The 25,236-nt window shown below is 40.0% G+C and overlaps 1 protein-coding gene across 5 annotated transcripts in view; it reads left to right on the top strand.

Moving 5' to 3' along the window:
• Positions 1–25,236, top strand: part of TNS3 (tensin 3) — a 241,463-nt gene that overhangs the window by 178,193 nt on the left and 38,034 nt on the right. For all 5 annotated transcript variants that reach the window (XM_074869814.1, XM_074869796.1, XM_074869804.1 and 2 more), the window contains 3 exons: positions 10,469–10,647; positions 11,001–11,118; positions 11,204–11,287. In XM_074869814.1, the coding sequence (XP_074725915.1) occupies positions 10,469–10,647; positions 11,001–11,118; positions 11,204–11,287 (381 nt within the window). The remainder of the gene's footprint in view (positions 1–10,468; positions 10,648–11,000; positions 11,119–11,203; positions 11,288–25,236) is intronic.

Genomic DNA, 25,236 nt, shown 5'->3' on the forward strand with positions numbered 1-25,236 from the left:
TATGCAGTGGCATATGGAATTTCTGCAATGCTAACATAATTCTCCCCAGAGTCTTATTTCAGCCTTCATGACTATGCTGAGGTCTGTGAAAGGGCCACTGGAAGAACAGCTTGTGTGAGTTTTCGCTGTATGTTTCTCAAGAGAACTCTGAGTTTTATCAATCAGTGGGTTGAACTGGTAGAGCTTCTTTTGTGTCATGCTAACTTTTAAAGCACAGGTGATAATTACAGTATCTTTTAAGTTGTATTGCTTGGTTGACTGATTAAACATACATCCTAGTAAGTCTTCCTTTTGTTTCTTCAAACCACATGTGGTTTTCTTAAACCATGTATATGTGGCTTGCATACATGCTTGTCAGATTTTCTTAAATGTATAGATGTTACCTTTTGTCTTTTGTGAAAGGGATAGTGTTGAAATTAATTCAATATTCCAAAAATCCTGCTGGAGAATAATTAGTGAGACACTATTTGTAAAATAATAGTTAACATTGCTTAACCTCTTTCCAGAGAAGATGGTCTTAACTGTTACTCAAGTGTTGATAATTGAAGTGGTTAAAAATTAGTTTTACAAGTTCTGACATTTATATTTCAATACCATAACAATTTACCATGTTTGCAACCTGTTGGATAATTTCAGCACAGAATGTTTTAAGATTAGTATCTTGTAAAAACTGAATAACCAATTTCTTCCAATTGCTGATGGCAGCAATTCTTGCTTTCCAGATTTTCAGCACAATAGAATTTTTCAAACTTGTTAAAGCCAATGTGAAATTTCAGTTAATAGTACTAGGTTCAAAGCTTGATAGCACTTAGAAAAACAAAGTGTCATCTATACACAAGCATTGATCATCCATTTAGTTATAAAATTACAAATAAAATGTAACAATCGTTAAGCATCGAAGCTGATGTAGATCTTTCCTAATTTCCAGAAGATACTCTATATGAAAATGTGTTCAGTCTTACATTTAAATGTGAAAACATTTACAATTAGTGGCTCCAGGCTGAAGTTAATTCTTCATGATCTGATATCATTTGGCATTGTCTGAACGGCTCTGCAGTTGATTGAGGGCAGTATTGTCAAATAAAACTGCTTTATATGATCATTATCCCAGTGTATTTTGTGTTGGTGTGGCCTCACCTCGAGCATTGTGTGCAGTTCTGTGATCCAGCATTTAAAAATGGTGTTAAGGTACTTCAGTACATCCAGAGGAGAGCAACAAAGCTGGGGAAGGGGCTGTCAGGCATGTCCTCTGGGGAGCAGCTGAGGACACTGGGGTTTGTTTAGTGTAGAGAAGAGGAGGCTGAGGGGTGACCTCACTGCTCCCTATAGCTTCCTGAGGAGGGGAAGTGGAGAGGCAGGTGCTGATCTCTTCTGCCTGGTACCCAGTGCCAGGACACATGGGAATGGCTTAGAGCTGCATCAGGAGAGGTTTAGACTTGACATTAGGAAGCATTTCTTTACCAAGATGATGGTCAAACCCTGGAATGGACTTCAAAGAGAGGCAGTCGATGCCACAAGCCTGTCAGTGTTTAAGAGGCATTTGAACAATGCCCGTAACATGCTTTTACTTCTGGTCAGCCCTGAAGTTGTCAGGCAGTTGGACTAGATGATCATTGTAGATCCCTTCCCACTGAAACTATTCTATTCTATTCTGATTTGTGTGTTACAGAATCAGAGTGTGATTCAGGTTGAAAGGAATCTCAGGAGGTCATTGGGTCCAACCTCCTGCTCAGAGCAGGTTTAGTTAGATCACATTACCCGTGGTTGCTTCCAGTCAAGTTTTTAAAACCTCCACAGTTGCAGACTTCACAGTATTTCAAGACTCCTGTGCCATGGATGGACCCCTCTCCCTATGCAGCTCTTTCTCCTTGTATCTGGTTAGAATTTTCCTTGCTGCAGCTTGTCTGTTGCTTCTTGTCCTACCACTTTGCATCTCTCAGAAGAGTCTGGTTGCATCTCTGTAATCCCTCCTGTAGGCAGCTGAAGACAGCAGTGAGGGCCCGTTTTACCTTCAGTTATTGAGAGTCAGCAAGCCAGTTTCCCCAGCCTACTCTCACGTTGTGTACTCCAGTCCCTAACTGGTTTGGTAACCGTTTGCTGGATTCAGTCCAGTTTTTTTGTACTTCGGGACCCAAAACTGGACACAGTGCTCCAGCTGTGGCCTCACAAATACTGAATAGAGGGGAGTAATCACTTTTCTTGACCTGATGGCTACTGTCTTGCTATTACAGTTCAGCATACAGTTGGACTTATGCTACAAGGGCGACACCATGATCACCAGGCAGTCTTCTGCATAGCTGTTTTCTATTCAGCTGCTTTTCTATTCAGTTTTATTCATAGCTGCTTTCTATTTTACCAAGCCTGTACGGTTTCATGGGATTACTCCATCCCAGTGCCATGGCTTTTGACTATCTCCAAGGAGAGGGGGACTCCACAATGTCCCTGGGCAACTCGTGCCAGTACGTGGTCACCCTTACAGTAAAAAAACATTTCCTAATTTTCAGAGGTAACCTCCTGTGTTTCAGTTTGTGCTCATTGCCTCTGGTCCTGTCACTGGGCACTACTGAAAAGATCCTGGCTGCATCCTCTTTGCACCCTCCCTTCAGGTATTTATACACATTGATGACATCCCCCTGAGCCTTCTCTTCTCCAGGCTGAACAGTCTCAGCTCTCTCAGCCTTTCCTCAAGGGAGAGATGCTCCAGTCCCTTAATCACTTTCGTGGCCCTTCACTGGACTGTCTCCAGTATGTCCATGTCTCTGTTGTACTGGGGAGCCCAGAACTGGACACACTATTCCAGGTTGTGGCCTCGACAGTGCTGAGCAGAGGGCAAAGATCACCTCCTTTGACCTGCTGGCAATACTTGGTCTAGTTCAGCCCAGAATACTGGTAGGCTCCTCTGCTGCAAGTGCATATTGCTGGCACATGTTCAATTTGGTGTCCAGCAGGACCCCCAGGTCCTTTTCTGCCAAGCTGTTTTCCAGCTGGGTGGCCCCCAGCATATACTGGTGTGTGGGGTTGTTCCTCCCCACATGCGGGACTTTGCAGTTCTCCTTGCTGAACTCCATAATGTTCCTGTGTGCCCATTTTTTCAGCTCATCAAGGTCATGCTGGATGCCAACATGCTCCTCTGGCCTGTCAGCCACTCCTCCCAACTTTGTGTCATCAGCCAACTTGCTGAGAATACGCTCTGCCCCATCGTCCAGGTCACTGATTAAAATGTTAAGCAAGACTGGACCCCGCATGGATCCCTAGGGTACACCGCTAGTTAGTGACCTCCAAGTAAACTTGACACCTCTGATCAGCACCTCAGGGCCCGGCCATTCAGCCAGTTTTCAGTCCACCTTACTGCCTACTGTAGGAATCTATACAGTAATGTTATCTGGTTTATAAATTCTGTATTATCTTCATAGTTACAGGTAGGAATTTCTTCCACCTATAGTGCAAGATGAGTTGGTTTGATGTGTTGTAGGAGGCCTTATAACTTCTCTGGCTGTGTAAGGATATATTTAGTCATTTGTAAGTGATGTGGATTTTTTGTAAACTTTTAAACCTAAGCCAGCAATCATAAAATGTGGGATCACTCTAGCTGTATAGACACTACAGACATTTTGAGGCCAGCATCTGAAAACTAGTCCATGTTTTGATTTTACAGCTCAAATCTGTGACTATTTTGTGTATGCAGTGTCAATGTATGTAGCCACAGCTAAATGTTTAGTGACCAAGTTGATGGGCTTTCTTCAGAGACATGTTATGATTGAATAAACTGGATTATGAAACAGAATGTGGAAACCTTACATCTTCATGGGACTTTGGAATACTTTGGGTGTTTTGGGTTTTTTTTTGTAGCATAGTATTCTTAGGCTAGTGTAACTAAACAAGGCAAAATTCATACTGAAATCTCACTGCAGCTTAGTAGGGACTTATAATCGAGTGGGACACTGAAGGCTAGGACTCTTCACATCACTTTTCATACTCTGCCATTATTTTGTTTATATTTCATATTTTGACAAGCTTATTTAATTACTGTGTGTCCGCCTCAGTATATGTAATGAATGAAGATACGCATTCTGCAGAGAGACTGGGAGAATGTAGGTCCCGGTGGTGGTATCCACAGCATATGGAAATGGAAGTTCTGAGCATGTTGTGTGAGGATCGATCCTTTTGTTTCCATACCAACTGAATGGGCTTTGAGACTGTGAAGAGACTTGGTGGAGAAGGACACTGTATGGAGTGCGGAGATCATAATCATGGCTTCTAAAAACTCAGAGAGACTTCGGATAAGTTTCTTGTTTCACTTGGGGAATAGAGGATATGCATAGTTCACTGATTGAACAGAAGTTCCTGTTAACATTTACATGACTGTGACTTGTCTCTTCTTTCCATGTAATAGGCAATCCATCAGTGAATTTCCATCCAAAACCAATTTATGTTATAAGGGTCAGATGAATGTTATTTTTAGTGCTGAATATTTTTTCTAGTTGGTAGTTGACCAGGAAAGTTAACGGAAAAAAATGATGTTAAACAATTTGGAGAAATGTAATACAACGTGATTATTTATCTTAGACCACTTCAGAGAAAAAAATAACCCTTTTTAGAGTTGATTTAAAACTTGTTGAATTTATCATTTGCTTCAGAGGGCTTCGGTGAAGCTCATACTCCAAAACAGTAAGGCTTTTTGTTTTAGGATTGGTAGCAATAATGGGCATTCCAGTGACCTTTCAAGCTAGCTTTAAAGTCACATACAAATTTTTTTTGAAAGGGAGACTGTTTGGATCATTATCTTTCAGTAACTCAATCTAAGATAACCACTTTAAAACAAAGTTGGCTGAGCTGTACAGTTCGGGTTGTATTTTCTCACATAAGTATTATTTCATGTTGTGAAGCTGTGTCTTCAGTTCTGTTAGAAGATTTGACTTTCTGAAATTACAACTACATTTTAGCTCTCTGAAGGTGGGATGACCTGAAATTATGAACCTGTGAGATCTGTGTATTGGAGAGCTGTGTTTAGATGAATTAGATGGGACATAAAATCAGGTACTACTGAAACAATTCATTTTTAAAAAATATTTTTGACTAATAATCTTTTGTATATTATTATTTTGACTATATTATCAGTGGTATTTCTGTTGTGAAGAGTGACTTCTGGTTGTGCAATGTACAGGGTAATTGGTGCTAAAGAAGTTAAAAAAGATACAAATTTGGGAAAAATGGGGACCCAACATATCTTTGGTTTCTTGAGACTATAAATTTAAAGACATTTGACTAGTTGAGCAGTCACTACAAGTCAAAGATAGTTATCTAAAGTGTAAAAACTTGGTTTGTGATTGTTTTCTTTGTGATGGAATAGGAGTATAAGGGAGTTTCCTACTTTTCCTTAATGTGAACTGTATGTTCATTTCACAGACATGGCCATAAAAAAGATTTTTATCACTTCCCATAAGGTTCCTGCAACCACCTTTTCCTCTTCACATCCTCCTTAGCCTCCATGCCTTTTAGGTTGTAAGGATAAACACAAAGTTAATTTTACCTTTTGGAATTTCAAATTACTGTAACAGTATTGGTATTCTGAAATTTATAGATTATTTTGAAATACCAAAATACCACTTAGATGCATTTCTTAACCAGAAAACCATAGAGTTTTGTAAATGTAAACTAAATCCTTGTAAATGAAGTCCTTAATCTCATTTACAGAAATCCATATAAAAGTCCTAGTCCCTCATTGGACTGATACTTGAAGATGGTCACCTGACTAATAGGGATGAAGAAAAAGTGGAGGCGTTCAGTGCTTTTTTTGCCTCAGTCTTTAATAATACTGACAGACCTTGAGCTGCGTGGTTCCCTGAATTGGAGGATCACGAGTGGGGGAACAGTGACTTTCCACTTGTGGACACTGAAACTGTAAGGCACCAGCTCTATCAGTTGAAAGCTCACAAGTCCATGGGGCCTGATGGGATTCATCCCGGAGTACTGGATGGAGTTGGCAGATATTATGGCAGGACCCCTCTCGATCATCTACCAAAGGTCTGGGGAGGCTGAGGGGCGACCTCATTGCTCTCTACAGCTTCCTGAGGAGGGGAAATGGAGAGGAAGGTGCTGATCTCTTTTTCTCTGGTACCCAGTGCCAGGATGCGTGGGAATGGCTTAGAGCTGCATCCATCAGGGGAGGTTCAGACTTGACATTAGGAAGCATTTCTTTACCAAGATGATGGTCAAACTCTGGAAGAGCCTTCCTAGAGAGGTGATCGATGCCCCATGCCTGTCAGTGTTTAAGAGGCATTTGGACAATGCTCTTAACAATATGCTTTAACTTTTGGTCAACCCTGAATTGTTTAGGCAGTTGGACTAAATGATCGTTGTTAGGTCCCTTCCAACTGAAACATTCTATTCTCTTCTATTCTGATTCCTTAATAATAAAGGAGGAGAGCAAATGATTATTTTGATAATTGGAAGTATATTATGGACCCTCACATTATTCAAGGGATAAATAACTACTAAATACGGTTTGTAGTTATTTGTGGTGGTAACCAGGATAACTTGAGAATCTGGACACTCTAAAGCAATTTTATCCTGTTGTGATTGAATGTATCATAATCTTTTTTACCCCCTTAAACCACTTTGAATAAATTTATATGTAGGGTTTATATAAGTCTTCTGTGTAGTACATTGCTTTTGTTTAAAAAGAAAAATCTCTATCAAGAAGAACAGTGCAGAGGAACAGAAGGACAGTTGAGTGGCCTCAAGTAATATTCAGATCTTTAAAGGTGATTGTACCTCTTCATTCACAAAGCCGTAATGTGATTTAGAGCCCCTTATAGATGGGTAAACAACAAGATGGTGAACCTTTTATTTTTCTTCTGAACTTTTATTTTAAAATCATCTGTTTTAAGGGGTTTCCAGTTTGTAATTTGCACAGTTTGCTGTGGTACAAACTAGGTAGAAGTTAAGGGAAGGTCTTTGGGCTATGCTGCGTTTTGGAAAAGTCTGATAATTCTAGTTTACAAATGTTAACTTCCCTAATGGGCAGAAGACCTATCAGTCCAGCTTGTTTTTCCACCTCCACAAGAAAAGTTCTTCCTGGAGAGTCCTACTATGTATCCTGTGTTTGCCCCACTCTCATCTAAAGCTGATTTTGAGGCTAGCCCACAAGCTCTGTGAATCAAGTGGAAACATGGAAGCATTATCTTACTAGCTGTTGTGATAACTGAAAGTAAATGTGGAACTTTTTAATGGTGTGCCTCATGCATTCAGTAAATACAAACATGTATAACATATTAAGACTTAATAGTTTTTGGGACAACTACTGGGACAACTACTAATATACGAGATAGAGCACTGTTGTTGACATGCCACTGCAGACAAAATTTTTAACTTAATGTTGTTTTCTTTCTAACAGTTATAAATACCTCTCAATAGTACTCTGGGAAAGCTGAGCAGCTAAAGAAACCAAACAGAGATTAACCTTTAGCCACTGGCCATGCTTCTGTTAGCTGTAGCATTGGCATGGTGATAGCCATCTGACAAGATAAATGCCTGATGTTGTTCTGATGCCAATCTGTTGAAGTGTTACTATTTGTTCTTCAGGGAGAACAAAATATTTTTGTAGTTCACAAGGAAAAAGGGAGAAATGAGAGTATGCAAAATGCCTTCAAAGAAAAAAATATGTGCTCCTGGGATATTTATGAAGCTCTGCCAAAACTTTAAGCTAAACTACAAGAACAAAAACAAATGATGTGACTTCTAGGAAGTCTTGGCTCCTGACACTTTACACTGAAAAGACACCTTTTAAATTAATAACTCTAAACATCTGTTACATTAAGTGAGGCAGCTCTGAAGTACATGCATGAAACTAATAAACTAAGCAAAAATCATTTTTTGCTGACTTAATTTTAATCTCTTAGATTCAAGTTATTTGCTTGAAGATTTGTTGCAATATATCAGCTCAACTTCTCCCCTCTGTCATCCAGCATCTGCTGGGAATTTGATACATAAAGCATTTCCAGTTTATTACAAGGAAAATGTCCAGTTTCCCTGAGATACCTGTTTGAAGCTTTCTGAGGACTATAGTAACTTAGCAGAAATCACCAGCTTCACAAATGTATGAATACAAATTATATGAGTGTATGAATATCATTGATGATGAAGCCCTCTCATTAGCATGACAAGTAAAATCTGCTAAATTTTAAGGTCTTTGACCCATCTAAAAGGTAATCATGCTCTCTTATAGTCTCATGCAGCTCTGTTAAGTTGAAGCTTCTCTGTTAAGGAGAAGACGTTCAGAAAGACATTGCCTGTACCTTAATAACGTGGTTACAACTGGAGTGAAACTCTCGTGTGCTGTTTCTGGCTCCCATTGCCTCCTGCAGAGGAGCGGTGGGACTGGGAGTGCCTGGTCTCAGATGGTCTGTTTGAAGGCTGAGATTCCAAACAGTGATTCCCATTCTTTACAGAAATTATAAATAAAAAAAGAATTCTGATGCAAAGAGTTAGTGAATTCTGGAGTAGTCTGAACTCTGTCTACATTCCTAAGTGTCTCCAATTTCAGTAGAAATCTTCATGACTTTTTAGCATCACTTAAGAGGTTTGGAAGATACTTAAAATTTCATGTCCTTTTCTGGCTTTGAAGATCTTGTTTGATGCATTTTGTTTTCTCACAGGGACTTCAGAAGACACTCCTTCCACCTGAAAGACCACACATAAAGTTTCTAGTCAGGGGAAAAAGGGTTAAATAACTGTTTAAAATGTGAATGCTTAAAAATTATTTTAGTTTTCAAAGTTGTACCATAAAACCAAAATCTCAGCTGTCTTTTCCAAGATGTGCTAGGTACACTTATCTTGACTTGATAAAATAACTGGCTAAATTTGGACCCTGAAATGTAACCCTATTGGTGGAATTTTCAAAAGCGACTAACAGTTTTATTTATTTATTTGCTTTAGTGGGAGTTACTATCACATTGACTTTGATGGTAGCAGGGCTGAATTTTTGCAAGTGTCCAATTCTGTAGTCTTACAAGAGATTTATTAATATTTTTAAGATAAGGCACTACTTTCCAGCAAGTTATTCAGGTTGATACATATGTAAGTCAGTGCAGAATTACTTAAGTACCATTGATTTTTAGTCTGAAATTCCTGTCTGTATTTTAATCTTGAATAAAAACTGTTCTCCTATACAGAAACCTGTTTGTGCATTGATGCTTTATAATTGTGCTGTATAATCAAGGTGAAATTTATATAATACAGTCACTTATACTGCATACCAGATTATACACCTCGGCTTCTGTCAGCTACTTCTGATTAGGAAATGGATGTGTGCGGAATGTGTACAATACTGTCTTCTCTACCAAAGTGGCTGGTTCAGCCCTCTTGCTGGTTTAGAAGAAGGGCACACTTTGCACTTCTGTTACACCTCCATGATCAGGATGTGAAGGAAATGTGCTTAATCAACACATACCTACAGCTGGAAATTATTTTAATAGTTTAAATGACACCAAGCAATGAAAATAAATCCTTTTAGAAATTCTCAGCTCTTTTAAGAGAAATAACTAATTCTCAAAGATCTTTTTGCATTTATAGACAATAAAAACTCTCAGAGGAATATCTGGGTTGTTATACATACAGTTACTTTTGTACTGTCCTGTGGCTACACAGTAAGGATCCTTATCATTGATTTATTCTTACAAAGAAGGGTGGAAAAAGCAGTTGCTGCAGGAATATGCTGTAAGTGCCTTTCTGAAAGTTGGTGGGTGTAGATGACGAAGCATAAAGTCCTGCTAATCATAAAGCTGTATCTAATGAGACTGTCTTAATAGTGACTTTGGAAACAAATACTGCTTTATGCCCTTGAATATCCTGGATTGTTCTGCTGGCTGAGTTTACTCCTGTGCTCTGTTCCTCAGACTCCAAAAGGTTACAACTCCTGTGTATATCTAATACCTAATCTAATACCTAATTTTTGTGCTTAAGTGTGATTGCCGTATGTGTCATGAAAGGTGTACAGCGATCTGGGTTTATAAGGGCCAGGGAGGGTCTGTGGTAACTAAAAAGAAGCTGTTTTTTCGGGGAAAATGCAGTCCTGGAAAACTGCAGTGGTTTTGCTGCCGAGAGCTGCTGTGTGTTAGGGATGGAGAGTTTCCCATTTGACTGACCGTAGCGGCCCCTCCTGGCAGGCTCTGCCGGTGGCACTGAGCTAACCGCTTCCAAAAACCCGCGCCAGCAGGAGCGTACTGCTTCACTCCTCTGGAACCAGGTGTACTGCAAATACGTTCCAACTTGTGTCATCAAGGCTAACTACAGCTTACTGTTTTTTTTTTTTCCCCACCTGTGCGGTTTTGCAAAGCAGTTATGAAACCAGTTATTTCATGAGCACCCTGCAACAGAATCACTGAAGGCACAATAGTGAAGTTTGTTTTAACAGCTCTAACTGGAAAAAAAAAAAAAATTATTAATCAGTTTTCCTATTTGTTTTCAGCAACAGGTACGCAAGATGACGATGCAACAGGAGGAAGGATCAGAAAGTTAAGTATTGGGCAGTATGACAATGATGTCCCTGGGCAGCCATTGTATAACCGGAGTGGATGGATGAAGTCTCCTGCTACTGACCAGGCTGTAAATCCAGGATCACCAATTCCTGTAGAGGACACCAAGGAGGTAAACAATGAAGAATTTTTCAAGACATATTTATTGAAGCGAATGGCCGATAGGGAATCCCATGTTAATGTGCAGTGTCCAGAATCAACGTGAAGCAATCGGGCAGTTGCATCGTGGCAGTAAGAACAACATATGACTGTAGTTATCTCAGAAAGGCAATTCAGTGTTTAAGGATGTCCTGCTCTTGTTCTCTCTGTGTGTTTGCATGTTTTCAGTGTTCCAAGATCTCTCTGCTGGAATGGTGGATGAGATTATATGAAACCTTCAGTAAACTGATGAAAAATGCCCCACTGTATTGTAGGGTTAAGTGGGAATTGTCACACTGTAATTTTGCTTTTTTGTGCCCTTCTTAGATGGCTGTTGCATGTTTTCAAGATGAACTAGATGGGGGGATTTTCACCCCAACAAAAAATGGAAATGAAGCTGTCCCATCCACAACAGCTTTTCCTCTGTCACCAGAGACGTCGTATGGTAAGAAGATAGCTATCTTTTTTAACAGCACTATTAACATTTTAGCTGTTACTGAAGAGGAATTGTACTTCTCCTTCTCTCATAGTGAAAACACCTCCGCTATACCATCAGCGGATTCCCTCCAGCCAGAAGGTCAGCAGCCCATCTGAGCTGTACAGAACCAGTCCTGGTAAGATACTGCTACTTCTTAAATAATTTGAAACTGAACTGTGTATGAAGGCAACTAACACAACAGTTGGTTATTCCTTTATAAGTAGGACATTTACCTGGTGAATTGACATGTGCGTGTCAGAGAAACAGAATTTAGCAGTACTATTTTAATCATACCGAAAAGAAGTAAACAGTGAAGAATTATCCAAGAAAGATTTAATGCCATTAATTACCAACAGGAAGTCCTGTGTTCACGTTCAGTGTCCAAAATCAGTGTGAAGCCATTAGGCAGTTGCATCATGGCAATAAGAGGAAATGCGATTCAGTGTTTGAGGTCATCCTGCTCTCGTTCTCTGGTTTCGGTGTTCCACAATCTCTCTGCTGATATTTGATAATACGAAAATAGTACTGTCAAGAGACTTGAGTTCCTTGTGATTTTTAGTAGGTTTTGTCTCCATCTGAGAAAAGAGGAATGATACGCATGTTGCGGTCTTCCCAGGCAAATGAAGCTGACAGTAGAGCTTGTCAGTAGCTATGCTCAAGCCAAGGAGATCCTTAATCAAAGGAATGAATGTTCTGGAGGTTTTTTTGCCACAATGCCGTTTGTAAATGCTCAAGCATGGAAAAGTAGTTGGTAATAGATGATTAAATGGTTAAAAATTTAATGTGATCTAGCTATGAATTTTATTAATAAAGGATTCTTCTTTGAGGTCTTAACTCTTTGCTGATAAAAATGGCAGCAAAGCTATTGTTAACTGTCATCTTTTCTGTGTGAAATTATTTTAAAACAGTTTAAAAAAAAAAAGTATTTCATGTGACTCCGTCAGAAAGTGCTGGACATAAAAGGAACCCAACATAAATTATTTAAAACCTGAATAAAAATCACAGACCTTCATTTAAATTGTATGCATTGGAAGATGTTCAGATGATAATTCATGTGTATATCTTCATATACACATGTTTTATTGCTTAGACTATGACTGTCTTCTCAGGCTGTAGAGAAGTTGATCAAGATAGTAGAGTTTCCAATAAATTTGACAGTGGATTTTGATGCAAGAATTGTTACAGTGTTGTGTTTTTAACTTTGGAAAAAAAACCCTTCCTGTTTAATTTGCCTCATTAAATAGTTATTAAAAGCAAATAACATCAATACGGAATAAAATTATCTCTAGTAATAAAGCAATCTTTAAACCAATTCAGGTTATCATTTTGGTCAGTTGCTGAACTCCCTCAACTCTTAACTTCAACTCAGGTATCCTTCCCCTAACCCTTAACCTCAACTCAGGTATCCTCCTGAGGGCAGCTTCAACAGATCAATTACAGGTTGCTTACACGGAACACTGCTGTTAAATGACTTCCATCACTATTGCTAAGAGTTAGGACTCACCCTGGAAAATTTTGTGCCTTTCAGTGTGTTTCTCTCTTCTGTTGGTGATTCTCCTGCTAATTCTATATGCTGGCAGAATTAACTCAGTTAATGGGACATTGAAAATAATTACTCTAGACCAAAGCAGGTAATTATCTCTTTGAATGCCCCTTTAAAAATTATGCTCAAGGCATACTGAATGCTACAAGTTAAGTGCTCAGCTCCCTGTAGCTTTGCTTTTAGCCACAAACATAATGGACTTGAGTCAGCTAGAAAAAATGCAATACACTACTCCTGAGCACTTCTAAGAAATGTTAGTTGGGTGACTTTCCCACCAGAGCACAGAAACTTCTATCGCCAGAAGCAATATTAGAATCCTACATTAAATATTTTTTTATTTTATCTTTTTTCCCTTCACTATTCTACTTTAATTATTGCCTTTATCTACAGTAAGTATCTATTTACTGTATTTACTTGCTTCTGTGTCTTCTGATTTTGGCAAGAAGTGAAGAAGACGTCTTCTCATTACTTTTGCTACCAATCCCTAATTCATGACCAGAGTAAGAGCGTTGTGTTTTGTGTGTTGAATGAGGCCAAGAATATGGGGCCAAGGGAACAGAAGTAGCTGTTCCTGTGGTTGAGACTGCTCTGAGGCACATGCGACAAGGGTGATTCTAACAGTATGTACTTCGCAAGAATTCTTAAAGCCCCAATTTTTAGTACTTTCCTTTGCAGCCTTGCTCTTCCTTTAAATGGTTTTATGTTTTTTATTTTGGTAGAAGTGGGGAAACATACTGACTTCTCCAGAGATTTTCAACAAATTGAAGCCTTTGGAGTCACTGCCTCTGGGCTTTTAATTTCTGCCATTAAGATATTGCCCCTTTTGTCTCAGTTCAGATCACCCTTGAATTCAAAATTATTTTGTTCTGCATCGTAACTTTGGCGCTTATCTGTGTTCCAAGTTAGTAGTGAGGATGCTGTAACATCTGGCTACCAATTATCTGGATGTATTACTGTCATTTCCTCCCCACTTCCTTCTAGAGAACAGCTTTCAGTGTAGTTAGCACTTATATCAAGGGAGAACTACTGTGGTTTTAGAAAGGTATAAAAATATATATCTTAAAAGAAAAATGCATGGTTTTGTGTATTCCGTATTCAAGATTTACAATGACATTCAGTCTTTATGTATATAAAATGATAAAATTTATCTGTTCTTTTGTAAGTTATTCTTGTCGTAAACTGTGTACCTTATAACTTGAGCACATCTAATTCTGATTCTTAAACTATTTATTGAAGTGAAGGGCACTATCTTCACTGAAGCCTGACAGAATTCTGTATAAAATGGTGCTCTGTTAGCCCTAGAAATCTTAATTTTCTTTCCAGGTGAAACCACTTTGTTAGGGAAAGTCAGTCCAGTGGTGTTATGTATCTGTCTCCCTTTCATTAGCTATGCCCTATCTTTTCTTTCTCCCCAGACATTTCTTTAAGATGCCCTGCCTGTGCCAGCTATAAAGAGCAGGATTTCTTTCCAAAGCCTTGTTCTTTCTCAGATGGGAGCAAGTTTAACCTCCCTCAGTCTGTATTCAGGCATCTAGTCCTTCTGTGCCAGCGCTGCTGTTCCAGTGATCACTTGCTGCCATGGCTTCATTACCCTTACTTTACTCACGGAGTTCGTTCTGAATTATCTTTTGAAAGACACCTTGTTTCTTAAGACAAATTTGAGCAGTCTATAAATTGGCTAATTTTATAAATACCCAACAAAAAAAGCAGGCTCCAGATAGAACCCAGATAGAGCTCTCTGAGCAACACAATAGCCATTGTATGTCCCATGGGAGAGTCCCACACATCAGTGAAGGAACAGAAGCACTATTTGTAGGCCATTTTGAAGCTTATAAAGGCTCTCTTGTCTCAGACAGCATACAGCTAATTGAAGTCCCTTTGTATATAGAAGTAACAAATAAAACTGTAGCAAGCTCTTTGCCAGAGGACTGAACTCTGGCTAACCACCCTTGCCACTCCACCCCCTCAGGCTGGAGATGAGGAGCTGCCCCTTCTTCAGCACTGGCCAAAGCATAGACAGAGTTTTGCAGAAAATCTGCACTCACAAACAGGCACTGTCTTGTGGCAGAAGACAGGGATCTGTGTAACAAGGGAAGATTGTCTATAATCCTTTATCCGTGTACTGAAGAAGAGAAGACATGATGTCCTGTTTTTGCATCTTTTCTGAACAGCCCAAGTAAACTTGTGTAGTTCAAGCAGTGCATATGGTGGAATGTTAGCACTTCTACTGGTATGAGGAATCTCAAAGCCTTCAAGTATGTGTAAAGCCTTGACTTTTTATACCCATTGTGGAGCTTAGCCTAGGTACTGTACTCAAAGCTTGTGTTACGCATATGAGCTGCATCCTTTCTAAAAATTGTCAAAAGGTCATCTTTTCTCCTCATGCTGTCATGGAACTCTTCAAGACCAGACACTTGTATATTTCCATGTTTTTTCTCATACAGACTCTCTTTTTATCTGACACAGAGACATTGTAATCCTGAATTCCCCTCATTGACTAACAGCGGCTTACTCTGTTAGATCACCCAGTAGAGTGATGAGCGTTTCATAAATCTCTCAGAAGGCAAAACCACAACCTGATATCCTCATTACTGCATAATTCTATTACTGATTATAATTTTATACTGTTGTAATTTCAAACTGTTATTCCAGGATTGTAATTTCTTCCAGTCACTGAGTTGCAAGGGAAATAAACGGTATTGCTTAATTCGATAAAAAAAGTCAAGGTTCTGAAATGAAAATGTTTTCTGCGTGTCGGGAGGCTTAGTAGCATAGGAAGTAAAAGTTATACTAATTTGTGAGAGGGAAAAATTTTCAGTTTATGATGTGCAAAAACTTTCTCCACAATATGAAAAGGTTTAATATTTTTTTTATACCTGCCTTCTTCTCATCCCCTTAACTGTTTGTATAAGGTATACACGTCCAAAGCAAGATATAGGTATGGAACTTTTCCATTATCTGGGTTTATTTGCTTAGATCATCAGTGCATCCACTTCAGTGGATGGTTATCACAAGCTCTGTCCTCCTGGAAAGAAACATGCATTTTGGTTTTTTGCTGTTGTGATTTTGGGTTTGGGGTTTTTTGGGTTGTTTTCTTTTGTTAGTTTTGTGATTTTTTTGTTTGTTTGTTTTAAACATTGAGGCTATTAATAAGCAGTAAAAAAATCCAAGTAGAGACAAGAAATTTATGATGTTTGCTACAAGGCAGATAGACAAGGTCTGTGTTATGTTTTTCATTGTCCTGCAATTGACCTTGACATGTTTTATTTCGTGGCTAAATACACTGCTTATCTGCACTATATTTGTATAACAAAACAGTTAATGTTTCTTAGTTATGATAAAATATAGCATTTACTAGTGCATATGAAGCCTTCATAAGCTTCAGGAGCAAGTAGGAAAGGACTCAGTTCTCCTGTTTGGATACTACCTACCAACATGAACTTAATCAGATCTTTCAGAAAGAGCCTGTGGAATGCCGTAAAGCACAGTCATAGGCTTTATGCCATAAAGCATAGGCCACTTCTTGGCTGTTGTAAACACTGAAGTAAACAAAATGTGCTATCATCTGTGTCATACTTTCTCCTCCCTGGATTACTTTCATTGACACATTCAGCTCAGTAAAACTAACCTTCATACAAACTTTTTTATTGCATGAATTTGGAGATGACTTGATGTATTTTCAAGCCTTCATTGTCACGGACCTCCTTCTCTTTGCGCCACTGATCATAATAAAGTTCTTAACATATCTTTCAAATACAAACATCAAAATTTTTTACCCTGTGTGGCCAGCGGAGAAAGAAGCAATGTTTATTATCAGCGATTTCAGTCTGGTAATCTAAATTCAGCAAAGGTAATAATGTTCCATCTTGTGTGCTGAACAGACTAACAGTTTCATTTAATTCGTATCAATCTGAATGGTGAAAGATGTAACAGAAGAACCAAAATGAAACCGAAAATAACTTGAAACACTTGTAGTCTATGTCTGCTTTTAGTGAGCAATATTAACCAAAATACTTTAAGTGTCTACAACTGAGCTGTGTGGTAGTCAGCTTTAATTGAGCTTTTTTTCCCCCACTCAGTTTGGCTAAGATTTTCATGGGACGTACTCTCCCAGCGCACACTGACTAACTTACCAAAGCTTTATACTCTGATTTAGAGATAAGAATGAAACAATTTAGAGATTAATCCATTTAGCTAGCTGGACTGTTTTTGTTTATAGCCATGTTACGTGTTTCTTCATAAAACTTTACAAAATAATGTACATATTTTAGCCACTCATTAAAAATTCTAACATGTCATTGTTTCACAGGAGTAAGGAATACAAATATACACACCTGAGTATAAAAACCTATGGAATGCCAAGTCCATGGAAGATAGTATGTGATGAAGAAACTGGGACAATATAAATGTGTCTTTCTTTGGCTGATACGTTAAAGCTGACAAAAGATGCCATTTTTGCTACTGAATTTTCATAAGAAGGCTCACTGTCTAAAGTATACTCTGTCTTGCATTGGTTTTGGATACTGTAATTTGAATATATTTTGGTTTGTAGCCAATGTTGTATCTGATCACAGAATCAAAGATTCTTTGAATCTGATGCTTATGTCAAGACAAAGATACTTCAGGGTAAAATGTTCTTATGGCCCCATGAGCTAAACTTCTGCAAGGGACGGGGTTTGGTGCGGGTTACAGGTTGAACATCATGTTGAACATGAGACAAATTCATGTGCTACAGATGGTCATAGAAAATACTTTGAGTGCCAGCAGAATGCATAATCTAGTGCACACGTACATAATTCCAGCTGCTCTGTAATCCTGTAGAATTTAAAAAAACCCAAAAAAACCCAAAGAGGATGGCCAGGTGCTTCGGACATCTGAAGAGATAAGTGAAGCTAGTCCCTGTCTCCTCGTCTTCCCACCCTCACTTTTGTAGCAGGATTTCCACCTGGACAGAAATACTATGATTGCAGATCAGAACGAGCTTTAAGCAGCATCATGCAGTGTTAATATTGCCTTGGAGAACGTATCACATACTGATTTTTCTGGTTTATACCGTGTGTTTCACCTTCTGTGAAAGTATTGAAATCGCTCTTTTTTCTTGGTTTTACTGGATGACACTTCATTCCCTGTGGGGAAATTGCTGATTGATAAGCAAATACAAGGACTGAGACTATCCCTCTAAAAAGGGAAAGTTAATAGCCTTATTGGAGGCTGGCCAGCACTGTTTGCATTATCCATTTGAACCAAGACACTGCTGAAAAGTTACATGGAGTCTTCTACCTAAAATAGCAAATGTGAATTAACTTTTCTCACAGGGAAATGAGTATCCAAGTGGCAGGGACCTTAAATGTAGAAACAAGCTCTCCACTTTGTCACCCGCTCATTTTGTCCTCAAGTCAAATGTTGAGCTGTGTTAAAGGAATGGTAGATCTTGTGACAAAAATGCTGCCCTACAGGAGTTCATATGTAGTAAGGTTTTTAGCTCGGGACACCTTTAAAGTCTCTTATGCATTATGTCTTCCATCAGTGGTAGCTCAACAGGTCTGACTGCTCCTCAGTCCTATGCTAATACCATTAAAGTAAATAACTACTGAAAGGTTCTCCTTCAAGAAGACCCACCCTATAAACTTCATCCCTTATTTGTGGCACCTCGCTTGAATCCAGTCTGTCTACTATTTGTTTGGTCTGGACTCGCTCTTTATAACACTGAATTTAAAATGAAACAACTCCTTTTTTCAAAAGGAGTTATTAACTGAGAAAAACCTGGAACCAGCCGCAACACAGAAAACAGCACCTGCATGCTTGGCAGTACAGTCCACTAGAAACTCTCTTCACTGCATATCTTGGCAGTTGACAGCCACATAATATTAAGGCTTTGATTCTATCTTCAAAGCCTGTGTTGCAGATGCTCCCAAGCTTTTCAAAGACTGTCTGGGAATTAGTGGCCTTGAGTGACCCACATGGCTGTGCTGTACTGCAGTAATGGAAGCACCTGCCACCAAAGTAAGAGTTGGTCACAACGAAATGTTATTCAAATATTAGCAAAATATTTTCTGTTCTGGAAAACAGTGGGAGTATTTTAAAAATAGCTTGAGATTACACAGTAGTTGTGGCTTTCTTTTTTTATTGTTGTTATTCCAATGCTTTCATATCTGGTCAAAAGAGTGTATTATTAACACCTTTCAGTGCTTTTGAAGGGTGCCCGCAAACTGATTTGATGCTTAGTTGGGAGATGACACACTTGATAAAACTGCCTTCTACTAAGGTATGCAGAAATTGTGGATTTTAATGAAAGCTGAGACCTGTGTAAGTAAGAGGACCTCATACTGCACTCACATCCCTTGAAATTTAAGATTAAGCTCAAACACTGTATGAAACAGCAAAGTATGATGTTAATGAAAATGTTTCTGCTGTGCTTAGATTTTATTTCTTTTATGTTATCATTTATTTCTATGTCTGAGTGGCAGCCTAGCAATTTGAAAACTCTGCCTGCCTGTGTTCAATTGCCACAAATATTTTGGCAATGAATTTATTAGAAAGAATGTTTGAAAAAGAAGACAAAGTTTAAGAAAACATTAGAAAACAAAATGGAGAATCTTGAATATTTTCAAAATATGTCCTCTGTGTGCAATACTCGTTCCAGAAATTTCATTCCAATTTATATTTTCTCTGTCAGGGAGCATACTATATAATCAGTCTATTTGGATCATTGCTAAGCATCAGTTTACGAGTCTCTTAGTGCATCTACTTGGGAATACCTGAATGTCAGAGAACTGTTTTCAGACTTCATTCGGGGAATTGATGCATTTTGGAAACTTCAGGTTGAGTGACTCTGAGAGGAAAGAGGAAAAGAAGGTCAGAAAAGGCCCATGGGTTGCCAGAAGAGAATACCAAAGCAAGGGAGTGTTAGCACTGACAGTTGCAGCTCTGGCATTTTAGAGTCTGGGGAGTCGTGCTCCTACTCCCACTGCCCTGTGCTGAGAGCTGTGAATTCAGTGGGCATCAGCATTGCAACCAGCAAAGTAAATACTGTGTCTTCAATGCACTGACATTATATGTGAACACTCAGGTCTTGACAGGTCTTTACGGTTGTGCTGTTAAAGCCAGCGGCATTTACATGCATGATTGCCTTCTCCATTTTCCACCAGCTGAACCTAAATCTTAGCTATTTTTTAAATCACATTTAGAAGGATGAGGAGCTTCTTCCATGCAAATCTAATAGGCAGTTTGTGTATTCATATGTCATGGGAGATATCCAAGGTCGTCTCCTTCTTCAGCATAATTATCAGCAGAACTTGGACCAGGCTTTCCTGTGCAAGTCTGAAATCTTTGAGCCAGATTTATTTTTCTGGCTTAGTTCATGCACATTACTGTTTAATACAAGTTAGAATAATGGTAGAGCAGGCTTCTCACAGGAGGAACACTCGAATTCAAATCTGTGGCCTGATTTAGAGGAGGTCCTCTGAATAGGATAGAGGATAAAGGGCTAACTCTATTAGACTAAAGTCTGTAAGTGTGAAACTCGTGTAAAAATACCCCTTTGATCTGGAATTGTCAGCTTTCTACAGTAGCATAAAACCTCCCTTGTGCAATGTTTATTACCTAGCCTTAGGTGACCAAATGAACATGATTCTTCCAAAGCTGGCATTTCCCATCTATTACACGGCAAATACAGGCTTGTGCCCTGGGGCTTTGAATTCCATTCAGCAGCAATACATCTGAAAGTTCAATTGTGCAGTGTGCAGCTTACATCCTTCCTGTAGCTCTACTCCAAAAGCATTTTCTCTTGAGAGAAAGCACTAGTATTAGCTGGTATTTATTCATTTAAGGGTTTTGTATATTTGCCATCCAAGATAACTGACTGTACTTGGAATATGCACCTATTAGCTGAAAAGATGAAGGCATTTCCAAAGGTGCTGAAGACAGTTTTTTGTTACCTTCACTGGTATCTACGAGACCTCATCATTTCTAAAATTCAGGAAATAAAATAAACAGTGTAATTCTGAAGTAGTAAATGCCAAAAAAATGTTTACATAACCTAATTATTACACAGGAAAAAATGTATTTATAGAAGCCTTCAGTGTTGTAACTTTTGATTGTGGTCTCAAAGCAGATATGTGTCTTCAGTTGAACTTGAAATATACACTGATAATAACACTGGTGAGTGGTGGTGGTGGGTTTTTTGGTGTGGTTTGTTCTTTTTCTTCCTAAGAACCGGTGAAAAATTGGTTACTTGACAGGTTTCTGAAGCACTAAGTTTAGAGAGTTTAGTTTCTGTTTTTTCCTCTCAGTGGGAAAAAGTCATGCATTTCCCCACATAAATCTGTCATTTGACCAATAGCTATCTACGTATGTATTCATTGAAGTATATGAGTAATGTCTTACACATACATAAAAAAGAGAAGAATCTGAAGCTGCAAAGTCGTTCACCACTAATTTTTGCTTATTCTGAAGATGCAAGAGATAAGCCATTGGCAGAAATTTGTCAGTTTAACAGAATTACAGGATCGGAGGAGCGGGCAGTCTGGCAGATGTGGATTGTTTTTACATGTACCTGTTGATGCTAGTTAGCAGTGCATGTGAGTAGCATGCATTTTTGAGAGGTTACTAGTCCTTTTGTCTGGAAAAACTTAAATTAACAAAAATCCATGGGAACAACTACTTCCCTTGCTATGATTACATGAAACAAGCTTTTTCAAAGTTTCCAGGGCGAGGCCTCCCTCTATATGGCGTGGCGTTTGATGACTGTGATGTGCCAGAGTAACAGTTTGTTTGAGGGAAGGCTGAAGGAGAAGAAAGCTTCAAAAACTGAAGTACAGCTGTGAGCACACCTTTTCAAAACAATTAAAGTCTTAAAATGATCCTGTGTTTGGGTGCCTGGGAAGGCTGCTGCATTCACAAATCAAAGGTGTTCTGTAATTTCAAAATTACAGACCTGCCAGTGTTGAATGAGGATGTAGAGGCAATAACGCATTCAGGCCCACCTAAGTGTTTACAGTTCAAAGGGCATGTTGCTCTATGTTTTTTAAGATGCTGTTCTCCCTTGTATTAGTTCTCTACACGTTTATTCCCTCTTGCAAGAGGAGAAAACTGAATTAGTTTGTGTTTTTCTATGCTTGAGTTAGGCATGTTATTTCACAAAGCCATTCATACTCAGACACCTAGTAGACAAAATCTGAAATGCACTGTCCCTTGAGATTGACTCCCACATTTCTGTCAATCATGGGAATAGCAGGGAAATGTATGCCATTCCTTCACAAATTGTGGATTTTGCTGAATTTGCACCTGAGGGCCATGGCACAGTCACCCTCCTGCAGGGTTTTCTGTTGGAGGAAGGTACATGTTACAATTCAAGCCCTGCATTTTAAGCTACTTTGGATAGATCTTGCAGTGTGATGGTTCTGATGAAACTTGGAATCTTGGGCACTTTACGTAGGAGAACTGTACACAGGCCTTGCTATGTGAGTAAATACCTGGCAGAGGATGGAGGACCTAATCCTTGTTTCTGTGCTGAGCCTGGCACAGCCATGAAACCAATTTTGCTTGCCAAATAACAGACCTTTTCTTTTTGGGATGGTGGTACCTCACAAGCTGCAGCTCACCTAAACCCAGTCAGTTCCTCACCTGAGACATCCAACACCCCCCTCCCCTTTCTAACTCTTATACGCATTTCAGCCTGGCCCTTCATATCTCCTGGCTTTAAAGTTTCAGCTATATTTTTTTTTTTTCTTCCCTGGAACTCATGTCATCTGGTAGGAACTTTGAACTTGTGACAGAAGGATAAACAAAAAGCAAGTTTTTGTGTTAAGCACCTTTTGTTTGTCATTAAAAGTGTTCATGTTAGAGGTCTCACTGATGAACAGCCCCCTAAGTATAACCAAGTCTGATTCAATTGGAAAGCTCTGTGCAAAAAATATATTAATGAAGGGTGAACTTGATAAAATGTTATCAAAACTTAAGTATATTCAGGATTTTAATTACCTGGTTTCTATTTACATTACATTCATACTTTGGAAATGAACACTTTCTCACTTAACCCCGCCTTCATGTGGTATCTCAGTCCACTGTTATCTTCTTAGTTAAATGTTACTATCCTTGTTCTAAATTAGCAAATGTAAATAGCCAAACAAGCAAAGCTTCCAAGGCTTGAAAATTAGGAAGGAAATGGGACTTCCAAAGGTTTCCTGTGCTTACAGTGCTTTTTATGCAGAGCCAGGAATGCTTTCTATGGAGAGCAATTTTCTTTAATAATTGTTGTTTGTTAAGAGTTTGAAGACTGTTTGACTGCATTTGTCTCTGCCAGGAAGCATCCAAGACAAAGTGTAGTTGTATAATTAATTAATCAAAGTAACTGATGGCAGTTCTGGACTGCAGCATTAATAACCTGTTCTGCCCCTGGGGAAAGGATTGTCCCTCATTTTTTACCTGATAGTATGGTGTATATCACAGTTAATACTTGCTGTTTGGGCCTCTTGCAAGCAACCGTTGTGGAATTGTTTAATAGGAGCAGCTGCTATGAAGAAGATCAGTGGTAGGAGTGAGCATTTTTATAAAGGAATAGTTTCATTTAGTTTACCTTTCAGCCTGTGGAAGAAAGCAAAATTCTAATTAGTTCATCAGTATTCTATATTTTAAAGCTATCAAAAGGGTTTAGTATACACATTCAAAATATGTTGTCATTAAAAATTTGAAAGCAATTGAGTAATTCATTATAGGAAAGCTTTAAACAGTCGTGTAGAAAAGTGGTTTCCTATAGTCATCCTTTCAGAAAATCTGGTGCCCTGGGCCACTGAAGAACAATCTGAGGAGGAAATGTGCTGCCCGCTGCAGTGTTTCCACTCATCTTCCTGACCCGTAAATAAAACCGGCTCTGAACAATGATAGGGTGATGTTGAACACACCACAGTAGGGTTGCACGTGCTGTTTTGTGAAAGAAATCTTGGGAAGTGAGTCAAACTTTATTCAGAGCTCTGGATGCTAAATTTATCGGAGAGGCTTGAGCCAGTTTGGCATTATAGAGCAGCTGGGCTTTAGTCCGCATTAAAAAGCACTTCTCTGTCGGTTCAGTTTCGTGTCCTGCATCTTCTCTGAAAGAAGCAAATCTGTGAGGTCTAATGAAGCTGTGGGGAAAGGGGGCATCTGCTTTTAAAAAAAACCCAAAAACACCCACAAAAGAAAAAAAACGAAAACCAAACAAAGGCACGCTACGGCTTGTGTGCTGGGAGTCGGCGAAGGGCAATGAGGTTTTAATCCCTGCGGCGCTGCGCGGAAGATGCGCGAGGCGCGGCGCTGCGCGTGCGGGAAGTGGCGTGAGCCTCCGCGAGAGCTGAGCGGGGAGGGAGGGGAGAGGGAAAAGTCGAATTCAGCTGAGGTGGAGTCAGCAGAGCAGGGGTGCGCGGAGCGGGCAGGCGGCTGCAGGGCGAGCCCAGCGGCAGCCGGGGACTCGTTTTCCGCCTGGATGGCGCCGAGCTGCGGCAGCCTCGGCCGAGCGGCGGCAGCGAGAGCGGGAGCCTGCTTTCCCTTCGCCGCAGGCGCTGGAATCCTCTTGGCTGTGAAGTTTTAAGGCGCGGGGGACAGCGGATGGTGTCGGAGCTGGCCAATGCGGGAAAGGGCTTTTCCCACGCCCGTGCGTGGCGGGGCGGCGGGGCCGGCGGCGGGCGGCATGCGGGGGGAGCGCGGGCTTCGCACCGCCCGCGCTGCGGGGGGCAGCTGCGGCCCTGACGGCTTCCTCAGGTAGGTCCTCGGCTTCCCGCCCCCCCCCCCCCCCCCCTTTTCGTCGTGCGTTTTCCTCAGCCTAGAAACTCGTTTTGTGGGGCCTGTGTTTCACCGGCCGCGCTCCCGGTACCGCGCGGCGGCGAAATGCGGTCTGGGATCGGGGCGGGGGGTGTGTGTGGGGGTGCCTCTGTCTGGGATGCGGGGAGTGGGGGGAGGCGGGGGTTAGGGAAAGCGAACTGCAACCCGCGGCGGCAGTGCGCGCCGGTGGGGGGGGGGCAAAGAGCGTGCGGTGCTTCTGTGGTGGTTGCGAGCGCTGAAGGAAAGTAAGGGGAAGAATTAGGCCTTGCGTGGTTATGTAGCAACATTTGCAGCCTGCAGAGAAATTGAAAAGTTTTGCAGACAAGGAGTTTTGTCAGTACGAGGTTTTTTTTGGTTTTTTTTTTTTTTTTCCCCTGTGATCGTTCACAGAGTGACAGAGGGCACGAGGCAGGGTTCCTGAGCTTTGTGAAGTTCTTTTCTGCAGAAGATGACTTCTAATTTTTTGTGTGCGGTAGTGGGTTTTTTTCGAAGTGGAAGAAATGGGGACTGCCTGGAACGTATATAATTGCTGACTACGTGCAAAAACTTTGTCTTTGTCCAGACTGATTCTTTTTCCTCCCCCGAGGAGTTCCTAGTAATGTTACAGCAGCGTTAAATTTCCTTTCAAAAGCATGAAAAATGAACAGACTTTGTAAACATAAGTCTTCCCCGAACGAGGAGTATCACATAGTTTTTCCTGCTTTCTTGCTTAATGGGAAAAACAGTGTATTGTGCCACTAGCACTGGCA

The sequence above is a fragment of the Strix uralensis genome, chromosome 1 (genome assembly GCF_047716275.1).
Source record: "Strix uralensis isolate ZFMK-TIS-50842 chromosome 1, bStrUra1, whole genome shotgun sequence".
NCBI lineage: Eukaryota > Metazoa > Chordata > Aves > Strigiformes > Strigidae > Strix > Strix uralensis.